The sequence below is a fragment of the Schistocerca cancellata genome, chromosome 2, assembly GCF_023864275.1.
Source record: "Schistocerca cancellata isolate TAMUIC-IGC-003103 chromosome 2, iqSchCanc2.1, whole genome shotgun sequence".
Classification (NCBI taxonomy): domain Eukaryota; kingdom Metazoa; phylum Arthropoda; class Insecta; order Orthoptera; family Acrididae; genus Schistocerca; species Schistocerca cancellata.
Genome location: NC_064627.1, coordinates 361,452,211 through 361,477,160, shown reverse-complemented (window position 1 = coordinate 361,477,160; position 24,950 = coordinate 361,452,211). Strand labels below are relative to the sequence as shown.

At 44.1% G+C, this 24,950-nt stretch overlaps 1 protein-coding gene across 1 annotated transcript in view; it reads right to left on the bottom strand.

Moving 5' to 3' along the window:
- The window catches only part of LOC126161753 (uncharacterized), a 73,963-nt gene that overhangs the window by 33,072 nt on the left and 15,941 nt on the right, over positions 1–24,950 (bottom strand). The window contains exon 3 of the mRNA XM_049917802.1: positions 8,620–8,786. Within this exon, the coding sequence (XP_049773759.1) occupies positions 8,620–8,786 (167 nt within the window). The remainder of the gene's footprint in view (positions 1–8,619; positions 8,787–24,950) is intronic.

The following is a 24,950-nucleotide window of genomic DNA, read 5'->3' as shown; positions in this document are numbered from 1 at the left end:
CATCCCTGTAACGGACTGGCCTGCAGAGACTCATGACCTGAATCCTATAGGACAACTTTGGGATGATATTGTAACAAATCAGCCCTCGGTCACAAATATAAAGTCAAAGTTGACCTGGTTTTGATGCTGCTATGAGTGTCGTCTTCAGAATTAGACTAACTGTACTAAAACATTAGGTTTATAGTACATTAATTTTATTAAAGTTTGTACTGACTTGAAAAGATGCAGTACTTACAAGTCACACATTTTTTAATATGTGACTTGTAAGCACTGCATCTTTTTGAGTCAGTACAAACTTTAATTTTATTAATGTACTATATACCTAATGTTTTAGTACAGTTAGTCTAATTTTGAAGACGACGCTCATAGTAGCGTCGAAACCAGGTCAATTTTGACTTAATATTTGTGACCGAGGGCTTATTTGTTACAATATAATTCTGACACGGTCACTGAACCTTAGCAGCTATGTTCAAAGTTTTAACTTTGGGATGTTTTGGAATGCTGACTTCATGCCAGGCCTCACTGACCAACATTGATACCTCTCCTCAGGGCAGCACTCTGTGAAGAATGGGTTGCCATTCCCCAAGAAACCTTCCATCACCTGATTGCACGTATGTCTGCGAGAGTGGAAGCTGTCATCAAGGCTAAGGGTGGACCAACACAATACTGAATTCCAACATTACTGGTGGAGGGCACCACGAACTTTTAAGTCATTTTCAGCCATGTGTTCAGATACTTTTGATCACATGGTGTATGTAAGAAGGAAGAGTATAGTACATTTCACATAGAGATTTAATCATGGGAAAACTTTGAGCAACATGAGGCTTGGTGCCTTATATCACTCCTGTCTAGAGCCTATGTATCGGGAGAATGACTTATGCGTCCACAGTAACAGATGGTCTGGAGTGGGTTCAGTCGAGCATGTAGTTCTAATTTTCATCTGCTACAGGACAGTACGGCTAGCGTTTACAAGACAGGAAGTAGTAATTTGAACCCCCTAGCAAAACCCTTTATACATATTAGAAATAAACAGACAGGGTTTATAAGTGGGGAGCAGAAGAAGGTAGTAACAACAGACTAAACGAGCTACATAAAAATCTGTCATTTAACGGAGGTTTAGGGGATTTTTTGGACAAACATAAACAAAATACGCATTGTATTGCAAACGAAATGGGTGATGTATCAGCGGAAAATGTGACAGAACCTGATTGCCAGAAAGTCTTTAGCAACCAAGTTGAAGTCGAGTCATGTTCTGAGGAATGAGAAAGAACAGAAGCTGCAGAATTATGGGAAGTTAGTGATGTCAGTGTAGAAGACATACTAGCATCTATAAATGATGGCATTTGAGAGGCTATAAGGGAGAGGCAGGAAAATGATGACCAAACTGGGGCGTCAATCAATTAATTGTGGGAAAAAAGGAAGAGAGAGTGGAAAGGTAGAATGGCGAGGAAAAAAAAAAGGATTTGTCATTAGTGGACAGAATAGTTAGTATGGGGAAGAAAAGTAATGAGGCTAATTCTGCAAAAATCTGTGTAATTTCTGGAAACAGGGAAGGTTTCCATAGAAGGGAGGTTGTGAACAAGTTTTTGGAGGAGGGTTCTGACACTAGCAATGAAAGAAGGATGTAAAAGATACTTTAGTCCAAAATCAGATGTGAGCTAAGCTTAGAGGCCTCAGAGGGCATTCCAACCTATGCAATACTAGGTGTTTGACAAAAACCAGGTGCTCGAGTTATTGACAATGTTACTTCAATTTCTTTTTGTATTTTCAATCTTCCTCGTCTGTCATTCTGAGCTGAATCTATCACCTTTAATTTCCTTCTCTATCAGTGAAGGTAAAGTATTTGAAAGCCTCAGAGGGCTTTGTGGTATCTTATGACAAAATAGGTTTTACAGTGAGAGAAATGGGGGTCAAATTGTAATGGAGTGAAGTGATGACATAAGTATGTTTATGTAGGAAAATAATTAAGGTACAAAGGTGATGACGTAAAGGGAAAGTACAAAAAGGGCGCATTATCCTGCTGGAAGCTGACAGTAAGGACTGACTTTAGTACTATGAGAAGTTATTCCATGGTATGGAAGTCTACGAAGCATTAACGTATCAGTTAAAATAATGACAGATAGGAAGGAATATCCTACTGGAATATGTAAAAATAAATTGGAGGGTGAGTGAAATATAGGGAAATGAAAGTAACCAGATGTGACAAGTGCAGTTAATAAAGGAGATATTGATGATGAACACTAAAGTGTAGTGATCAGGAAAATTCATTTTGTAATGATGAAAAGGGATATGCAGTGGCCACATAGTTAAAGGAAGTTCAACAAATATGATGAAAAATATACCTTGATAGAACTGTAGAACATTTATTATGAAAGGAATATGAATGAATGTGGAGATTATATATATATATATTGTAAATAAAAAATTTTGATTTCTGTTCAATAGTGGTAAAAAATATGAAAAAGAAATAATGCAAAGAGAGACTGCATAAAAGTGGTAACTATGTATTATAAAACGTTTGTAAATAATTGCTTTACTGTGAAATGTGTTCTTCACAATTAAATGTTCTCAAGTTGAGATAAAGTAAAGAAAAATTTAAGTTTTGCTTTTGATATCAACTACTTTCTTTAAAAATCTCATTAACTCTTCTAAAGGCAATAAATTCTTAAAAAAAAATTTCTGGTACATTTGATCTTGTTAATTAAAGTAAAATAACGAAGCAATACTCTGTTGACTTGCTTTCAAGTCAAACGAAATATAAAATTTGTAAATAATTTCTTGTAATAGTAAGTGATTGTGTATTAGGATGTATGTAAAGAAAGTAGTCTTACATGGAAGTATGATTTCAGGAACAACACTGCATGTATTAAATTGAAGTACACAAATCACACTGCCTTTACATAAAAAAGTGAACAAGTAGTTAATTTCAAAAGACTTTCATGAAATGAATTTAAAAATGTTGAAAAAATATTAAAAATTGAATTTTTTTTTTGAAAATTTGCATCAATTTTGTCAAGTATGAGATGATTTTTCATAAAGACATTAAAGATTAGGATAGGTTAGTTGTAGACTGCTAAGTATGGAATAAGAAATTTGTAATATCAGTTTATAAGAACGAGAAATTTTTGAAAGATTTAAAATTTGAAGCCAGGATTGATAATTTGTATAAACTCTAAATGTTTGCAAAAAAAACTTTATAATCATAGGGGGGTGTGAGGTGTGGCACCTTATACCGCTCCTGTCTAAAGCCAGTGTATCGGGAGAACGACTCATGCATTCACAATGATAGATGGTCTGAAGCGGATTCAGTCAAGTACGTAGTTCTAATTTTCATCTGCTGGAGGACAGTAGTCTATAGAGACATTCAAGAAACAGCTCAAGAGAGTGTTTTTGTGAATTGTTCTGTTTATTTCTTGAAGGCTTTTTGTTTATTTGTGTTTTTACAGTTTTTTATGTGTTTTTAGCAGTGTGAATAATGTGTGAATGTGATCTAAAGTAAATATGTGGATCATTGTTCTACTGATGAACGCTGTACGAACTAGCGCGATAAAGTTTTGAGACAGTGTGAATGCAGATGATGGGGAATTTTGTATCATAATATGTTAAGTAAGTTTATGGTAAAAGGAAAGCTAATTTGACTGCAAATGAAAATAGTTAGTAAAGTAAAGTATAAACAAAATATAAGAGTGTTAAATGTTATTTCAGGAAAAGTACAGTTCAAAAGTGTGTTATTTGTTGACTGGTTAGTCACGAAAAGCGTGCACGAACTTGGGAGAATAATGTTTCTCAATTGGCCTTAAAGAAGACTGACCAATCAGAATGGAGTATTCTTCATGTGTCTTTCCTCTTGGAGATACAGAGTGAAATGGGCGTAGCCCAGCCTTTCAATGGTACAGTTATGTGTAATATGAGCTCTGAAGGAGAAGGGTCTGAATCAGAGGCTCAGACGGTTTTGCGACTGTGTTGGCTGCAGATTCCTTGACTTGCACCATAGGGTGGTGGGGTTTCGGGTTCCGCTGAATAGGTCAGGAGCTCACTACACTCAGCTGGTGGCTACACAGGTAGCAGAGGCTATGTGGCATGGACTGGGCAGTTTTTTAGGTTAGAAGGCCTCGGGAAAGTACGGGGTGGGCTGCAATCTCAAAGGGTGCATGGCAAATACAGGACGTGCTTGGATCAAGGAACAGTCGGAATTGCAATTGTAAATTGTTGTAGTTGTGCTGGGAAAGTCCCTGAGCTTCAAGCACTAATAGAAAGCACAGAAGCTGAAATCGTTATAGGTACAGAAAGCTGGCTAAAGCCTGAAATAAGTTCTGCAGAAATTTTTACGAAGTCTCAGACGGTGTTCAGGAAAGATAGATTAGGCAGAATTGGTGGTGGAGAGTTTGTGTCTGTCAGTAGTGGTTTATCTTGTAGTGAAGTCGAAGTAGACACTCCGTGTGAATTGGTATGGGTGAAGGTTATACTTAACAGCTGAACTAAGTTAATAACTGGCTCCTTCTACCGACCCCCATACTCCGATGATATAGTTGCTGAACAGTTCAGAGAAAATTTGAGTTTCGTAACAAATAAATACCCCACTCATACAGTTATAGTTGGCGGGGACTTCAACCTTCCCTCGATATGTTGGCAAAAATACTTGTTCAAAACCGGTGGTAGGCAGAAAACATCTTCCGAGATTGTCCTAAATGCTTTCTCCGAAAATTATTTCGAGCAGTTAGTCCACGAACCCACGCGAATTGTAAATGGTTGCAAAAACACACTTGACCTCTTAGCCACAAACAATCCAGAGCTAATAGAGAGCATCATGACTGATACAGGGATTAGTGATCACAAGGTCGTTGTAGATAGGATCAATACCGTTTCTTCCAAATCCACCAGAAACAAAAGCAAAATAATTTTATTTAAAAAAGCGGATAAAGTGTCACTAGAAGCCTTCCTAAGAGAATCTCCATTCCTTCCGAACTGACTATGCAAATGTAGACGAGATGTGGCTCAAATTCAAAGATACAGTAGCAACAGCAATTGCCAGATTCATACCTCATAAACTGGTAAGAGATGGAACTGATCCCCCATGGTACACAAAACAGGTCCAAACGCTGTTGCAGAGGCAATGGAAAAAGCATGCAAAGTTCAGAAGAATGCGAAATCCCGAAGATTGAATAAATTTACAGACGCGCGAAATTTGGCACAGACTTCAATGCGAGATGCCTTTAATAGGTTCCACAACGAAACACTGTCTCGAAATTTGGTAGAAATTCTGAAGAAGTTCTGGTCGTATGTAAAGTACACAAGCGGCAAGACGCAGTCAATACCTTCGCTGCGCAGTGCCGATGGTACTGTTACAGACGACTGTGCTGCTAAAGCGGAGTTATTGAACGCAGTTTTCTGAAATTCCTTCACCAGGGACGACGAATGGAATAGTCCAGAATTTGAAACACGAACAGCTGCTAGCATGAGTTTCTTAGAAGTAGATACCTTAGGGGTTGCGAAGCAACTCAAATCGCTTTATACGGGCAAGTCTTCAGGTCCAGATTGTATACGATTAGGTTCCATTCAGATTACGCTGATACAATAGCTCCCTACTTAGCAATCACATACAACCACTCACTCACCAATAGATCTGTACCTACAGATTGGAAAATTGCACAGGTCGCACCAGTGTTTAAGAAGGGTAGTAGGAGTAATCCATCGAACTACAGACCTATATCATTGACGTCTATTTGCAGTAAGGTTTTGGAGCATATACTGTATTCAAACATTATGAATCACCTCGAAGGGAACGATCTATTAATACGTAATCAGCATGGTTTCAGAAAACATTGTTCTTGTGCAACGCAGCTAGCTCTTTATTCACACGAAGTAATGGCCGCTATCGACAGGGGATCTCAAGTTGATTCCGTATTTCTAGATTTCCGGAAAGCTATTGACACCGTTCCTCACAAGCAACTTCTAATCAAGCTACGGGCCTATGGGGTATCGTCTCAGTTGTGCGACTGGATTCGTGATTTCCTGTTAGGAAGGTCGCAGTTCGTAGTAATGGATGGCAAATCATCAAGTAAAACTGAAGTGATATCAGGTGTTCCCCAGGGAAGCATCCTGGGACCTCTGCTGTTCCTGATCTGTATAAATGACCTGGGTGACAATCTGAGCAGTTCTCTTAGGTTGTTCGCAGATGATGCTGTAATTTACTGTCTAGTAAGGTCAGCAGAAGACCAGTATCAGTTGCAAAGTGATTTAGAAAAGATTGCTGTATGGTGTGGCAGGTGGCAGTTGACGCTAAATAACGAGAAGTGTGAGGTGATCCACATGAGTTCCAAAAGAAATCCGTTGCAATTCGATTACTTGATAAATAGTACAATTCTCAAGGCTGTCAATTCAACTAAGTACCTGGGTGTTAAAATTACGAACAGCTTCAGTTGGAAAGACCACATAGATAATATTGTGGTGAAGGCGAGCCAAAGGTTGCATTTCATTGGCAGGACACTTAGAAGATGCAACAAGTCCACTAAAGAGACAGCTTACACTACACTCGTTCGTCTTCTATTAGAATATTGCTGCGCAGTGTGGGATCCTTACCAGGTGGGACTGACGGAGGACATCGAAAGGGTGCAAAAAAGGGCAGCTTTTTTTGTATTATCACATAATAGGGGAGAGAGAGTGGCAGATATGATACATGAGTTGGGATGGAAGTCATTAAAGTAAAGACGTTTTTCGACGCGGCGAGATCTATTCACGAAATTTCAGTCACCAACTTTCTCTTCCGAATGCAAAAATATATTGTTGAACCCAACCTACATAGGTAGGAATGATCATCAAAATAAGAGAAATCAAAGCTCGAACAGAAAGGTTTAGGTGTTCGTTTTTCCCGCGCACTGTTCAGGAGTGGAATGGTAGAGAGATAGTATGATTGTGGTTCGATGAACCCTCTGCCAAGCACTTAAATGTGAATTGCAGAGTAATCATGTAGATGTATAATTTGCTGGTTTTAGTTGTATTACATGTTTCAAAAGTGTTTTAAAGTGAAAGCATATTTATTCCTGTGTGTTTTTTAGGAAGTACGAATTTTTTAAGTAATTTTGTGCATGAGAAGACAGTTATTCCCTATGGCATATTGAGACTAAAAACTTGAAGGCATTAGACACCAATAAACTTAATAGTATGGTGAGCATTTTCATTTAAGAACAATCTGTTCTCAGTAACTGTTCAGACTTTGAGAACTACATTACCATAAACTTGCTGATGTGAATGAAAGGGTTTGTGCATGACTGTATTAAGATTAACACGGGCTTGGCAGTGAATGTGTAAATTATCAAGGTTCAGAACATGCCGATGTTTTGCCAGTATTTCCATCTTTCATTTAAAATTAAGACCTTCCTCGACTCATGAAATAGTTAAGTTGTATGCAGCCTGGTGTGAGTTGCAGTATGGTAAGTTTCTGTTCCTACTGGCGATCTGCTGCAAGAAGTTCACAGGTAGGTGCAGGTAATGGATTAAAGTAATTGCGCCATCGTAAACAGTAGTACCACATTTGTTGAATGCTGACCAAAGGCAAACTCAAAAATGAATTTCTATGTAATTGTCTGACTATTTCAAAGAGAATACAGCTGATTTTATGTTTTAACTTGTTACTTTTGACAAGACATAGTACCACAACTTCATGCCATAAACAAAACAACAGTCAAAGCAGTGGCTGAAAGTTGGTGGCCTATTCAGAAAAAGATGCAGTCGATTTAATTTGCCAGAAAGGTTATGTTCAGTGTTTTCTGACATACAAAATTGTATTTTTTCTATGTATTACCTTGCAAATTGTAAAAAAAAAAAAAGAAATTACTGTTTACTATGCATGGCCTCTGCACCACCAGAAGGACAAACTACCTATGACTTATCTACAGTGCAAAAGATAAAAGAAAATTGTCTTTTATTAGGTCAATGAAACAAATGACAGATTTTAAGTACCAGTTGTTGGAACACCAACCTATTTACTAGACTTGAAACCATCTAACTTCCATTTGTTCTGATATTTAAATAAATCTGTCACTGGAAAACTTTCAGATATCAGTGAAGAAGGTATGGCAACCTTAGTGAATACTTTATGGATTTTTCATACTCTCTTCAGGAATGGAATATTTTCACTGGTAAAATGTTAGACAAATTGCTTGAAATGAAAAGGATTGACAGTGAAAAACAAGTATGCTATTGTACTAAGAAATAGTTGTTCACTAGAAGGTTCAGAGGTTTTCCACCCTGCCCTCATACGTAAAGTCAAAATAAATTTATAATGTAACCTACATATTCATGTACCGAGAAGCAGTAACAAAAAGAAGCATGAAAAAGAGATGAAGTAATGGATACAATAGTTTGACAAACAGTGAATATGGAGAGAAAGAAGAAATGCATTCAGCGTCAGTTTTAATTTTACTATTGCTGAAGTTATTTTTATTTTGTTAGATATTTCAATATTAAGATCCAACTGCATTTTCTGTAATATATTATTGATTAAATTTATACTTTAACTGTCAAGTTGGAAAATCATACACAGAAAAATCTTTTACTAAAGTGAGGTATTTCAATGAATAGTCGAATAGAATGTTCACGAAATGAAATACCAAAATTTACCTTGCTGTAGACTTATGTCATCAGTTAATTTATGAACTTGTACAGCAGGTATCACACAGTAATTTGCCCAACCACCATCACGAAAGCATCCCACTCCCGAATATTTCTTTGGAAGTACACAGTGAGTATAGTCTCCAACAGAACAGAACTGACAAGCACCACAGCCTCTGGAATTATAAATGAAAAAGAATGAGATTATAATCCTAAATATTAATTATGATTACAAAGGTGTCAATATAGTTCCATTATTATCTTTTTACTGCTGACATGTAACATCACACATGCCACTCTGGGGACTGTCCTATTAACTACATGTACATTCACTTTACAAATGAGGATTATTACAAAATATTACTCCAAAATGGAAGCAGTAGTTTAAGTTTAAAGATAAAATCAAACTGGTTGTTTAAATTTGGTTAACCAGTGATATGATATATAGTCATAGAGTGTTAATTATCACCTTGGGAAAAAAAATGCTTTCTTTGTTTGCAGATACATGCCAGTGATCCTGTACACACTGAAATCCCTACAGCACAGTATAACATGCCACAGCAGGAGCCAAAATGAAATGACACAGTTAACTGATAAATTGGAGATATGCTCCACCATTTTGTTATGGCTTCTATGGCAGTGTGCTTCATTACTGCCAAATAGGGATTTCAATGAAAACAGGTACCTGAAAACAAAAAATTATGTAACTCCTTTTTTTTTTAATTTTAGTTGATAATCAATCCTCCACAACTATTGCTCATAAAAATAAAACTATTAACACCAATAGCTAGTAAAACATTTCACAAATAATATAAAACTGGTATTTGTTATTCATGGCTCCCCTCAATTCCTCCAGATAGATACTAGATAATGCACTCGACGAGATAATAGTTGATCCCCCCCTGTCCCTTTCCTGTCAAACCTGTATTGTTCGCAATACACTCATGGAGCATTATATGCCAATGATAACACTAAAGGTAACAATTAAGAGAATAAGAAGAAACAGACAAAAATGAAGTAGAATAAGGAGGATAACGAAGTTACTAACATCTTGAGGAGGCAAAATAAAAATAAAATGCTCTTATTTATTGTAAGTGGACTTGCATGAAAATCAGATATATAACACATTATTTCCTCCAATTTTAATTTGTAGACATATTAGCCATCTGAGAAAATTAATTTAATTAGTTTCTACCAAGTAGTACATATGTAACATAATGATTAACAGTTAAAAATCAGAAACAAAAACCAAACAGTTTACTAGGGCAGAAAACTAACAAAAAACCGTTTATAAGGAAGAAAGCACTCTGAAAAGCACAATAAAAAATTAATTATTGAATTACCAAAACATAAAAGAAACTCGAGCTACAAATAAGGAACATTCATGTCACATCTACATGTAAAGTAATATTCTACAAGTATACTCTGAAGAGCACATTCAAACATATTTTACCTGACCTATATTATATTTGTTTTTCACTAATGAACTAAGTTTAAGAGGAATGGCCTTTCATACACCTGCATATGTATTATAATTATTATGTCATCTGTTTGATCTTGTTTTCATTGCATCTCCAGTATTTGAAACTTCCTGGCAGGTTAAAACTGTGTGCCAGACAGACTCTTTGTCAGAACCTTTGGCTTTCATGGGCAAGCAATCTACCGACAACTTCCCTTGCACAACTCATGACCTATCCTCACAGATCCACTTCCACCAGTATCTTGTATCCTACTTTCATTCTCCATTATCTGTTTCATTCTTTTGTAAACTAACTTGGCCTATAATAATCTTTCACTAAACTGTCTGTGTCACAACCTATCTTTCTCTATTCCATTATAAACAGCAGAAGTATCCTTATTGAGAACCATGTGTGTCATTACTCTAGTATTACATAAAATTACTAAAATTTACTTTGTGTGATCTTAAACTTTCCCAGCAAATTAGCTAATTGTATTGCTTACATGTTCCAGCCAAGTGAAATTGTGCAGCAACAATGGTGTATTTTCCATACACCAGCAAAGTACTGAACAAAATGGGCAGAATTTTCACTTGGCATCACATTAAATGCCTTTTCTGTCTACCTCTGAAAATGCATGCATTATTAGATATGGCAAAAGATGACTTAAGACACCATAAACCTAGTGTCTACCATGCTGCATGTAAATGTAGTAAAACACATTGGGCAGGCTGTATGGGCAGATGAAGAAAGGTGCCATAAGCACAGGAGACACACCTATCTCAACCAAACCACAAAATCTGCAGTTGCAAACCATTGCACTGCTACAAGGCACGACATGGAATACAAACAAACAGAAGTGCTAAGACAGACTATGTCATTTTGGGACTGTTTTCTAAAGGAGGCTGTTGAAATAAGAGTGGCTGCTTGCCTGATCTGATGATGATTTGAGGTGAGTGGCAGTGAGATTCATGGTCATCAGTGCCCTGATGAAAAGTCAGCATGCCAATCTCACGGGTGGGGATGAAGGCTTTCCCCACATGTTGAGCAATTTATTTTGTATTAAAGGCTGCCTCCCTTCCCCACCAATTTAGGGATGAGGACTGACAGTTCACAAAATTGCACCACTTTTGCAACACTGGAATCAGTATCTGTGAGGATGGTGGGCTAATCTCCATTGAGACTGAGGGCTGCCCTAATATCAGTATATAGGACACACATTGCCAAAATATGTTGAACTGAAAGTCACACACCACAAACTTCACAGAGTGGTGGATCCTCATGCCAGGAGGAGGAAGCCATGTATTAAAGGGCTAGGGCTGATGCCAAGTTTGGTAAGCAGAACCTCCTTCCAGCAGTGAGTCTGACGTGAAGTCTGTCATGCCTGTGTGGTCGATTTGAGTGACTGCAGTTTGTTTTCTATCATCTGCAACCATTCAGTCTCCTACTGATGCATCTGCCAGAAAATGAGATGATGGCATGCAATGGGTTGGGATATTGATGGACAGCACCACCCTGACGTGCTTCATCGGTGGCTTTGTCAGCCACATCGTTTCTCTGTATCCCGATGTTGCCAGGTACCCAGCAAAAGATCACCTCCTTGCCACAATGTTGGAGCCACTGTAAGGAGTCACGAACAAGCTGAATCATCTGGTTTACTGGATACATTTGGTGAAGTGCTTGTAGTGCACTAAGCGAGTCATGACAGACAAGAAACCTTGTACGGTGATATCTATGAATCCTCTCCAGTGCCATCAGAGTGCCATATAATTATGCATCTCTGAGAGAGAGAGGAGTGAGAGGAGTGAAAGGAGTGTGCCTTCCTCATGGTCCAGGTGGTGAAGTCAAGGCCCCCATTCTCTGAAACACACAACATTCCACCGCTGCACTGCAGTGGCCACTGAAGTTTGCCCAGTTCAGGAAGCAGGGGTTGCCAAGCCCATACCCAGCAACCAAATGCTGGGCCCCCGGGGGCTGGCCTGATCTGTAGAGATAGTGGCTCCATTCTCAGTTAAGTGTGAGGCATAGCACTCAGCCATCTGAAGCCACAAAATTGGCCAAGAGCAACTTCTGCATGTAACGGGGTTGGCAGAAGCACTGAGGGACTGCAGCACTTCCCACCCATCATTAAATGACTGTACCCCCCACTGTTCCAGCTGACTTGGCAAGCAGCCAAGTAGTGAGAAAAGGGTGAGGAGTGATAAGAGCATAAAGGAGGCACAGTGTAGCAAAGATGTTCATTTTACATGTATCACCTAAAGATGATGGTCAAGTATGCTTTCAAAATATCATGTTTCATAAATGACTGCACATGGTTGGAAAGCTAAGAGCAATACTCTTGAGGTAATAGTCTAGGATGTTTCCCACAGGTGTTTTGCAACCAATCTTCTTTGCAGACTGACTACATTTTCCCAGTATTCTATTGCTGAACTGAAGTTTTACTACTTGCTTTACCTATAATTGAGCCTATATGATCATTCAATTCAATATCCCAACAAACTGTTAAACCAAGTATTTGTGCGACTTGACTGCTTTCAGTTGTGACTCACTGATGCTGCAGACATATGACACTAGGCCTTAGTGCTTTGTGATGTAAAAAAAATTTAAATTTATGGACACTTGAACCAAGTTGCCGATGTTTGCACCACCTTGAAATTTTATTACGATCTGACTGAATATTTGTGCAGCATTTTAGAAACAGCACTTTATTATAGATAACTGCATCATCTGCAGGAAGTCAGAGGTTATAATATTGTCTGCAAGGTCATGAATAGCAGGGTCCTAATACACTTCCCTGGAGCATGCCTGAAGCTACCTCTACATCTGGCAACAGTTCTTCATCCAAGACACCTCTTTCCTACCTGCAAATTTCATTTGAGACTTCACACAATCATTCTTTCATAGCTGTTGGTCTGGTACCAAATCAAATGCTTTTTGGAAGTCAAAAAATATTGCATATCTACCTGACTGTCTCAATCCATGGCTTTCAGAACTGAGCTCAGTTTCACATGACTGATATTTTCAGAATTCATGCTCATTGGCATGGAGCAGATCATTCTCTTTAAGATACTTTATTACAGTTGAGCTCAGAATATGTTTTATATGTCTGCAAAAGATGTCACAGATATGACACACACACACACACACACACACACACACACACACACACACACACACACACACACACACAGAGAGAGAGAGAGAGAGAGAGAGAGAGGGAGAGAGAGAGAGAGAGAGAGAGTCTCTGGCTACTGAAGCCCCATTGGAGAAGCAACAGCATTATGGGGGAAGGAGTGGGCTAGAGTAGGGAGGGAGAGGGAGAGCAGGGTAGGGGTGGGGGATGGTAATGTGCTGCTTGTGGGAGCATACAGGGATGAGGTGGAGAGAGGGTAGGGCAGCTAGGTGCAGCCAGGAAGTTGGACGGAGGTCAGGAGGAGAGGGAGGGGGCTTAGCAGAAAAGGAGAGATGTAAAAACACTGTGGGTTCATTGGTGGGATAGAGGGCAGTGTAGTTTTGCATTGGAAACAGGGAAATGGCTAGATGGGCAAGGACAATCACTAACAAAGGCTGAGGACAAGAAATATGGGAACATAGGATATATTGCAGGAAGAGCTCCAACCTGCACAATTCAGAAAAGCTGGTGTTGGTGGGAAGGATGCAGATGGCACAGGCTGTGAAGCAGTCACTGAAATGAAGAATGTCATGTTGGGTGGCATGCTCAGCAATGGGTTGGTCCAACTGTTTCTTGGCCACAGTTTGTTGGTTTTTATTCATGCAGACAGACAACTTGTTGGTTGTCATGCACACATAAAATGAAGCACAGTGATTACAGCTTATAGATCACATAACTGGTTTCACAAGTAGCCCTGCCTTTGATGATTGTGACTGGATTGGAGTAGGCAGTGGTGGGAGGCTGTATGGGACAAGTCTTGTATCTATGTCTATTACAGGGATATGAGCCATGAGGCAAGGGGTTCTGTAGGGATAAACGAGGATATTGTGTAGGTTTGGGGGGAGGAAGGATAGTGGGTAGGATATTCCTCATTTCAGGGCATGGTGAAATGGCGAGAGGTAGTCAAAACCATGGCACAGAATGTGATTTCAGCTACTACAGTCCTAGGTGATACAAGTCAAAAGAGGATTGCTCCTTTGTGGCATGACAGTAAGACTTTGGGAGGTGGTGGGTGACAGGGGAGATAAGGCATGGGAGATCTGTTTTTATACAAGTTTGGGACGGTAATTTCAGTCTGTGAAAGCCTCAGTGAGACCCTTAGTATATTTCGAGAGGGTCCACTCATCACTACAGATGCGACGGCCATGGGTTACTAGGCTATAGGGAAGGGAATTCTTGATATGGAATAGGTGGCAGCTGTTGAAGTGGAGGTATTGCTGGTGGTTAGTACATTTCTTATGAATGGAGGTACTGATTTAGGCATCTTTGAGGTGGATATCAACATCAAGGAAGGTGGCTTGTTGGACTGAGTAGGACCAGGTGAAGCAAATTGAGGTGTTTGGGATTCTGGGTGTTTAGGAAGGATTCCTCTAGATGGCCTATAAATAGATTGGTATTGGATGCTGCCATGCAGATGCCCATCCCTAGCTCTACCCCAGATTTGTTTGTAGGTAATACCTTCAAAGCAGAAATGGTTGTGGGTGAGGATACAGTTGGTTGTAGTGACTAGGAAAGAGGTTGTAAGTTTGGAATCCATTGGTTTAGGAAAGGTAGTGTTCTATAGTGGTAAAGCCATGGGCATTGTGGATGTTTGTGTAAGGGAGGTGGTGCCAATAGCTGTGAGCAATGCACCAGGTAGTAAAGGACAAAAACTGTGGAGGGTCAGTGAAGGAAATGGTTGGTATCTTTAACATAAGAGGGTAGGTTGCGGGTAATAGGCTGAAGGTGTTGGTTTACAAGAGCAGAGATTCTCTCAGTGGGGGTGCAGAAACCAGCCACAAGGGGCATCCTGGGTGATTGGGTTTATGGACTTCAGGAAGCATGTAGAAGGTAGGAGTGCATGGAATGATAATGGTGAGGAGAGAGATGGACTCTGGGGAGATGTTCTGGGATGAGCCTAAGGATTTGAGGAGAGACTGGAGATCCTGCTGGATTTCTGGAATGAGACACTGTGGCAGGCTTTGTAGGTGGATGAATCTTACAGCTCGCTGAGTCCTTCAGCCGGGTAATCTCTGCAGTTCAAAGCAACAGTGGCGGAGCCTTTGTCAGCACATAGGATTATACGGTCAGCATCAATTTATAGGTGGTGGATTGCAGATCTTTCTTTAGATGTATGGTTAGTTTGTGTGCATAAAAATACATATGTTTATGTATTTTATTGACCACCATGGATCCTTGCTCCTTCCATCTGTGTCAATACAATAAAGTTTCATTATACCTAGCCAGAATCCAGTCCCACATACTGTCCCTGCAGTGTTGCTTGGTTCATGGAATCCCCACAAACATCATTACCATCCAGCTGCCACTCTTCATTCCACAATGACCTCCATCTGTCCAGATTCCACAAAACCTTCACTTTCACCAATGTAGTTCCACAAAATCATATCAGTGAGCCCTGAACTTCCTTGCAATACCTCCTGTCCATTTGCAAACTTCTCCTGCTATGCAAACCCATATTCCTGGATCCCAGATCACACATTGAAACTCTTGCTTTCCAGGAACTAGAGCAACAAGTACAATGCCACCTCAAAAAATCTCTGCAGCCTGTTCACTTATTACTCGTGTCTTGGACTATCACTATCCACCACCTTTACAACCACATGCAAATCTTCCCCACATCCCCCAATAGCTGACAAACCCTGTCTCGCAGACCTACTACATTTAGCCCACCTGCAAAAGCTTCCTCCCAGCACCATACAGAATCCAGAACCTAAACAGACACAAAACACAGTCATGAACCTTTACCTTTCCCCAAAAACCTTAGACCCACAAAAGTATCAGTCCTTTCCAAAGGCTTCACCTTTTGCCTCACTCCCAAGTGCAATCATGCAGGACTTGTTAAAGACCTTCTCTCCTTCTCCCAGTCCCTACATTTTCACCACCAACCCTACCAATCAACACAACCAACGACCAATGTTGAACTCTACCTGACAGTTCACACCTCCATCCAACTACGATCCACCCCCACTGCCCAGAATTTCTTAAACTCCAACCTTGCCTCACCATCATTCCCCAAAGATCTCAAGATGCAAACTAATCTTACATCTGAGGAATGATCTGCAATCAACACCTAAAAACTGATGCTGACCTTATAATTCTATCTGTTAACAAACACTCCACCACTGTTGTTCTGGACTGCAAGGATTGCTGGCAGAAGGACTATGCCAGCTGTGAGATTCATCCACCTGCAAACCCAGGCACAGAGGAACATTCCCCTCATGACCGAGTACCAGCTAGGACCGGAGCAACTGAATCACATTCTCTGCCATGTTTTTGACTACCTCTTGCCATGACCTGAAATGAGGAAGTCTCATTCTCGAAACCCAGCAGGATTTCCAGTCTCTCCTCAAATCCTTAGTCCCATCCCAGAACCTCTCCCCAGAGTCCATCTCTCTCCTCACCCCTACCACTCCTCGCAATCCTACCTTCTACATGCTTCCTGATGTCCATAAACCCAGCCACTCAGGTTGCCCCATTGTGGCTGGTTTCTGTGCCCCCACTGAGAGAATCTCTGGGCTCATACACCAAAACCTTCAGCCTATTACCTGCAACCTACCTTCTTCTGTTAAAGATACCAACCATTTCCTCCACTGACCCTCCGCAGTTCCTGTCCTTTACCACCTGGTGCTTTGCTCACCGAAATTGATGCCACCTCCCTTACACTAACATCTCTAATGTTCACAGCTTTATAGCTATAGAACACTATCTTTCCCAAATCAATGGATTCCAAACTTAAAACCACCTTCCTAGTCACTATGACCAACTGTATCCTCACCCACAATAATTTATCCTTTTAAGGTGTTACCTACAAAGAGATCAATAGTACAGATATGGGCACCTGCATAGCACCATCCTATGCCAACCTGTTTATGGCCCATCTACAAAAATACTTCCTAAACACCCAGAATCCCAAACCCCACACTTGATTCAGATTCATTGATGACATCTTCATGATCTGGATTGAGGATGAGGACACCCTATCCACATTCCTCCAGGACCTCCACACTTTCTCCCCCATTTGCTTTCCCTGGTCGTAAACAACCCAACAAGCCACCTTGCTCAATGTTGATCTTCACCTCAAAGATGGCTACATCATTACCTACAAGGGTGACTGGCATTCGCCGCAACACCTCAATCATCATGGTCAGCTGGAAATGGTGTGCACAGATCAGTACGGTGTTCTGCTTCTGCGGCCCAGCTCTACAGCCAATCAAAATGAAGTAATCCTCTGTGAAGCAAGTTCTTGCTGAAGCAGTAGAAAGCAGTGATTGGTTGGTTGGTTTGGGGGGGATTAAAGGGACCAGACTGCGTCGGTCATCGGTCCCTTTTTCCAAAAAAAAAAAAAAAAAAAAAAGTAAAACCACCCAAAGAGAATAAAAAACGAACAACAGGAAAGACGTCAGACGACACAGGACAAGAAATACTCCTACAGAGATCAGACGAAACAAATTAAAATCACACAGAGTGTGACAGTGGTTGGCCGACCATAGAGATAAAAAGGAAAAGCCAACCACCGAGAACACATTAAAAACTCAGCGTAAAATCGTAGGCCAATGGCCAGAATCAACACAAAAGAACAGAACAAACACTCAGAGTAAATAATAAAAACCCCCTGCCCGAATAAAACGGAAAACTAAGTCAGCCATACCAGGGTCATCACATAAGAGGGCAGGGAGCGTATCAGGCAGCGCAAATGTCTGCCTGACCACAGCTAAAAGGGGGCAGGCCAACAAAATGTGGGCCACTGTCAAAGCCGCCCCGCAGCGACATACAGGAGGGTCCTCCCGGCACAGTAAATAACTGTGTGTCAGGTGGGAGTGGCCAATGCGGAGCCGACAAAGGACGACAGAGTCCCTGCGGTTGGCTCGCAGGGATGACCGCCACACAGTCGTCGTCTCCTTGATAGCACGGAGTTTATTGGGCATGATCCGATTGCGCCATTCAGCGTCCCAAAGCGCAAAAACTTTTCGGCGTTGGACTGCCCGCAAATCAGTCTCTGGGAGGCCAACGTCCAGAGACTGTTTACTCGTGGCCTCTTTCGCCAGGCGGTCAACATGTTCATTGCCCGGGATACCGACATGACCGGGGGTCCACACAAAGACCACAGAGCGGCCGCAACGCGCAAGAGTATGCAGGGACTCATGGATAGCCATCACCAGACGAGAACGAGGAAAACACTGGTCGAGAGCTCGTAAACTGCTCAGGGAAACGCTACAGATAACGAAGGACTCACCTGAGCAGGAGCGGATATACTCTAGGGCACGAAAGATGGCGACTAGCTCAGCAGTGTAAACGCTGCAGCCAGCCGCCAAGGACCGTTGTTCAGAATGGTCCCCTAGAGTTAGCGCATACCCGACACGACCAGCAACCATCGAACCGTCGGTGTAAACAATTCCAGAGCCCTGATACGTGGCCAGGATGGAATAAAAGCGGCGGCGGAAGGCCTCTGGAGGGACCGAGTCCTTCGAGCCCTGTGCCAAGTCGAGCCGAAGGCAAGGGCGAGGAACCCACCACGGGGGTGTACGCAGAGGCGCCCGGAAAGGAGGTGGAACTGGGAAAAACCCAAGCCCGCAGAGAAGCTCCTTGATGCGTACGGCGATCGGACAACCCGACCGGGGCCGACGATCTGGCAGATGGACGACTGACTGCGGGAACAGGACACGATAATTTGGATGCCCGGGCAAGCTAAAAACATGGGCAGCATAAGCGACCAGCAAACGTTGGCGTCGGAACCGCAGTGGAGGTACACCTGCCTCCACTAGGACGCTGTCCACAGGGCTGGTGCGGAAAGCACCAGTGGCAAGGCGTATCCCGCTGTGGAGAATTGGGTCCAGCACCCGCAACGCAGATGGGGATGCTGAGCCATAAGCTAGGCACCCATAATCCAGGCGAGACTGGATTAACGCCTGGTAGAGCCGCAACAGGGTAGATCGGTCGGCGCCCCAGCGGGTGTGGCTCAAACAACGCAGGGCGTTGAGATGCCGCCAACACGCTTGTTTAAGCTGCCGGATATGAGGCAGCCAAGTCAACCGGGCATCAAAAAGAACACCCAAAAACCTGTGGGTCTCCACCACAGCAAGAAGTTCGTCGGCAAGATAAAGCCGCGGCTCAGGATGGACCGTTCGGCGCCGGCAGAAATGCATAACGTGGGTCTTGGCAGCCGAAAACTGAAAACCACGCGCTACAGCCCAAGACTGCGCCTTGCGGATTGCGCCCTGTAGCTGACGTTCAGCTGCTGCAATGCTTATAGAACTATAGTAAAGACAGAAGTCGTCAGCATACAGGGAAGCGGAGACAGAATTTCCTACTGCCGCAGCGAGACCGTTTATTGCAATTAAAAACAGGCAGACACTGAGGACAGAGCCCTGGGGTACCCCGTTCTCCTGGACGAGGGAGGAACTATACGAGGCCGCGACTTGCACGCGGAAGGTACGATACGACAGAAAATTTCTGATAAAGATCGGCAGAGGGCCCCGAAGACCCCATCCATGAAGCGTAGAAAGGATGTGATGACGCCATGTCGTATCGTACGCCTTCCGCATGTCGAAAAAGACAGCGACCAGGTGCTGACGGCGGGCAAAGGCTGTACGGATGGCCGACTCAAGGCTCACCAGATTGTCGGTGGCGGAGCGACCTTTACGGAACCCACCCTGAGACGGAGCCAGAAGGCCCCAAGACTCCAGCAGCCAATTTAAGCGCCGGCTCACCATCCGTTCAAGCAACTTGCAAAGAATGTTGGTGAGACTAATGGGACGGTAGCTGTCCACCTCCAGAGGGTTCTTTCCAGGTTTCAAAATGGGGATGACAATACTTTCCCGCCATTGCGACGGAAACTCACCCTCGACCCAGAGGCGGTTGTAAAGGTCGAGGAGGCATCGCTTGCAGTCCACTGAAAGGTGTTTCAGCATCTGACAGTGGATGCGATCTGGCCCGGGAGCGGTATCAGGGCAAGCGGCAAGGGCACTCTGAAATTCCCACTCACTGAATGGAGCGTTGTAGGGTTCAGAAGCGTTGGTGCGAAAAGAAAGGCTCCGACGTTCCATCCGCTCTTTAATGGAGCGGAAGGCCTGGGGGTAATTCGCAGAAGCGGAACTCATAGCAAAATGCTCTGCTAAGCGGTTTGCAATGACGTCGGAGTCAGTACAAACTGCTCCATTCAGTGAGAGCGCAGGGATGCTGGCAGGGGTCCGATAGCCGAAGACCCGTCGAATCTTGGCCCAGACCTGCGATGGAGTGACATGGAGTCCAATGGTGGACACATACCGCTCCCAGCACTCCTTCTTGCCTTGGCGGATAAGGAGGCGGGCCCGCGCACACAGCCGTTTGAAGGCGATAAGGTGGTCCATGGAGGGATGTCGCTTGTGACGCTGGAGTGCCCGCCGGCGATCTTTAATCGCTTCAGCGAACTCAGGCGACCACCAAGGCACAGCCCTCCGCCGAGGGGACCCAGAAGAACGGGGAATGGCAGACTCGGCGGCAGTGACGATGCCGGCGGTGACCGATTGAACCACCGCATCAATGGCATCAGTTGAGAGAGGCTCAATAGCGGCAGTGGAGGAGAACAAGTCCCAGTCAGCCTTATTCATAGCCCATCTGCTAGGGCGCCCAGAAGAGTGACGCTGTGGTAGTGACAGAAAAATCGGAAAGTGGTCACTACCACACAGGTCGTCATGCACACTCCAGTGGACAGATGGTAAGAGGCTAGGGCTACAGATTGAAAGGTCAATGGCGGAGTAGGTGCCATGCGCCACACTGAAGTGTGTGGAGGCACCATCATTCAAAATCGAGAGATCGAGCTGCGACAATAAATGCTCAACGGTGGCGCCTCGACCTGTTGCCACTGACCCACCCCGCAGAGGGTTATGGGCGTTAAAGTCGCCCAGTAATAAGAAAGGTGGCGGCAATTGGGCTATCAGCGCAGCCAGGACATGTTGCGCGACATCACCCTCCGGTGGAAGGTAAAGACTGCAGACGGTAAGAGCCTGCGGCGTCCACACCCTAACAGCGACAGCCTCTAAAGCTGTTTGTAGAGGGACAGACTCGCTGTGAAGAGAGTTAAGGACATAGATGCAGACGCCACCAGACACCCTTTCATAAGCTGCTCGGTTCTTATAATAACCCCGATAGCCACGGAGGGCGGGGGTGCACATTGCTGGAAACCAAGTTTCCTGCAGAGCAATGCAGAGGAAAGGGTGAAGGCTGATAAGTTGGCGGAGCTCAGCTAGATGGTGGAAGAAACCGCTGCAGTTCCACTGGAGGATGGTTTTGTCCATGGCTGAGAAAGGCGTGCCGGGACTGGGACGGCAGATTACGCCGCTGGGTCACCTGCTGCCTCCGATTGAGCACCCGTGCTAGTGCTATTGCTATTCACGGCGTCTGAGGGACCGGCGAGATCGAGGTCCTCAGCGGACGCCAGAATATCCACCTCGTCCTCAGACGCAAAGCTAGAAGGTAGCGATGGGGTGGCTACCACCGCGCGTTCCTTGGGCTTAGAGCTGCTCTTCTTTGATTTCTCACGCTGCTCCTTGGGTTTAACTGGCTGGGAGGGCTTCACCGATTCAGTCTCCGGGACTGAGGAGGATGGGGAAGCCCTTCGACCTGCAGATTGTGGGCACTTACGCCACTGCCTATCGTCAGCCTTCCCGCCGGTGGAAACCTGGGAAGGGAGGGACCCAAGGGACCCCTTGCGAGCGTGAGAAGCCGAAGAAGTTGGACACTTTTCCGGCTTAGAAGCGGGGACCGACGTCCCCGATGGGGGGGGATGGTGTTGCTCCTGAGGTAGGTGGCACAGGAGCAACCCGGTGGGTAGAGCCCCCCACTGGCAAGGGGGCAGGAGGAGTTGTACCACTCGTCGATCCGGCCGGAAGGCGCGAAACTGATGGGGCTAGCACAGGTGTTGTAGCAGCGGCGTAGGAAGTTGTCATTCGCACTGGATGTAATCGGTCGTATTTCCGTTTGGCCTCAGTATAAGTCAGTCGGTCCAGGGTCTTATATTCCATGATTTTGCACTCTTTCTGGAATATTCTGCAGTCTGGCGAGCAAGTTGAATGGTGCTCCCCGCAGTTGACGCAGATGGGAGGCGGGGCACATGGAGTATCGGGATGAGATGGGCGTCCGCAATCTCGACATGTGAGGCTGGAAGTGCAGCGGGAAGACATATGGCCGAACTTCCAGCACTTGAAGCACCGCATCGGGAGAGGGATATAGGGCTTGACGTCACATCGGTAGACCATCACCTTGACCTTTTCCGGTAACGTATCACCCTCGAAGGCCAAGATGAAGGCACCGGTAGCAACCTGATTGTCCCTCGGACCCCGATGAACGCGCCGGACGAAATGAACACCTCTACGTTCTAGGTTGGCGCGCAGCTCGTCATCAGACTGCAAAAGGAGGTCCCTATGGAAAATAACACCCTGGACCATATTTAAACTCTTATGTGGAGTAATAGTAACGTTAACATCCCCCAACTTGTCACAAGCAAGTAACCTGCGTGACTGGGCGGAGGACGCCGTTTGTATCAGTACTGAGCCAGAGCGCATTTTAGACAAGCCCTCCACCTCCCCAAACTTGTCCTCTAAATGCTCGACGAAGAACTGAGGCTTTGTGGAGAGAAAAGACTCCCCATCAGCTCTCGTGCAAACTAAGAATCGGGGCGAATAACTGTTACCTCCATCCTGGGACTTACGCTCTTCCCACGGCGTGGCCAGGGAGGGGAACGTTTTCGGATCGTACTTCTGAGCATTAAATTGAGCCCGAGAACGCTTAGAGACTGCCGGCGGCTGGCCGCCAGCGAGAGATGATGTACCACGCTTCATTGCGGGTCATCCGCCCTGATGCCACCTACTCCGACCAAGGGCCCTCCCCACGGGCGCCACCCAGCCACAGCAAAGGCCACCTGGCAGGATGGCCGTTGCCGGGAGTCCTGATACCCCAGGAGGATAGGCATCTACTCCTTGGCATACGTGGGGAGTTAACGGCGCAGGCATCATCAGTAGAGCGATCCCTGTGTTGTCAGGGGGCTACAACCAAGAGGGTACATGGCGGCCCCACCACAACGGACTGGCTACCGTGCTGGATCTTAGGTGCAAAACTGTCCAAGGTCGTCGTCGCAGTTAAAAGAAACACTGCAGAGGGCAGCGTGGTAATCGCACCCAGGGACATATCCCCGCCCTAAAGATCGAAAACGAGCGGGAAACCATTGCAACGACGTGAAAGCCGGCTAAAGGTCTAATTGCACGACGGATACAGTGCACCATGTAAGGCGCCCTTCCCCAATTGGCTCGCTCTTCGGAATAATTTAGAAAGATGGAGGTCAAACCCGAGAGGGGACCATCACATAAGGCCAAAACATGTGAGACTCCTTTTAGTCACCTCTTACGACAGGCAGGAATACCGCGGGCCTATTCTAACCCCCGAACCCACAGGGGGGTAGAAAGCAGTGACATCACCTGCATGGAACTGCAGCCACCACTGCAGCTGTTGTCGTCCAGTCCACCATTCACCACCACTCTTCTGACCAAGATGTCATGCTATAGGGGACCAGACCATGTCAGCTAGGCAGGACTGGACTAGGGCTTAATTTCGGGGTTTGTAGTGAGGAAATTTAATTTGGCATAACTCACATGCATAAAAGAACTTAGCATTCAAAACCAGTCGACTAATAACAATCCAGAACTCAACTTTTGTTTCCACTATAGTGTGTAGCAAGTGACTTCATTCTTGGCAATAGCAAGAACAGCCTTTTATGCCATCTAAGAATTATGAAAGAAGCGTTTGTTTACTTGGTGTTTAATCTGGAAGACTCTCTGAGTAGATTAAAGTTGTTTGTTCAAATAACAAAACTGATGAACAAACAATTAGTCAATTTAGTTGAGCATGTGTGTCCTGTGTTGGACATAAAAAGCGGCCCCTCATGAAATATGCCAAGGGTCTTGCTGTGCCTTCAGAGACCGTAATTACCCTCCCAGCCTTGTGAAAAAACATATCTCCCATGCCTTATACCTCCAGACACCCACCACCTCCCTAAGTCTCACTGGCCGGCCACAGAGGAATATTCCCCTCATGACTCAGTACCATCCAGGACTGGAACAACTGGATACATTCTCTGTCAGCGTTTTTACTGCCTCTCACCATGTCCTGAAGTAAGGAATATCCTACCCACTATCCTCCCCCCTCCCCCACCACTGCCTTTGAACCTACAGAATATCCTTATCCATCCCTGCACAACCCCTTGCCTCAAGGCTCATATCCCTGTGACAGACCTAGATACAAGACCTGATTCATACACCCTCCCATTTCAGTGACTGCATCTGGATCCTCCCCACTGACAGCAGCTTTTCTGAACTGCACAGTTGGGAACTCTCCTTGCAATATATCCAATGTTTCAGTAACCCTCCTAGCCTCAGCCTTCGTTAGCCACTGTCCTTACCCATCCAGCCACTTTGCTGTTCCTATTGCATCACTACACACCCCTCTATCCCACTAATGCTCCCACACCCTTGGTTGCTTCTCCCATTGTGCATCGCTGCTCACTGTCTGGCTTCAGTAACTAGAGACTGTAATCATGTGATATGAGTTACGTTTGCATGAATGTGTATATGTATGTTGTCTATTTCCAATGAAGGCTCACTTTCTGGCATTCTTTTTTGTTGTACTTATTTCTGGTTCTCTCTTTGTAAAGGAACTACTGAAAGCACATTTCATGATTTATG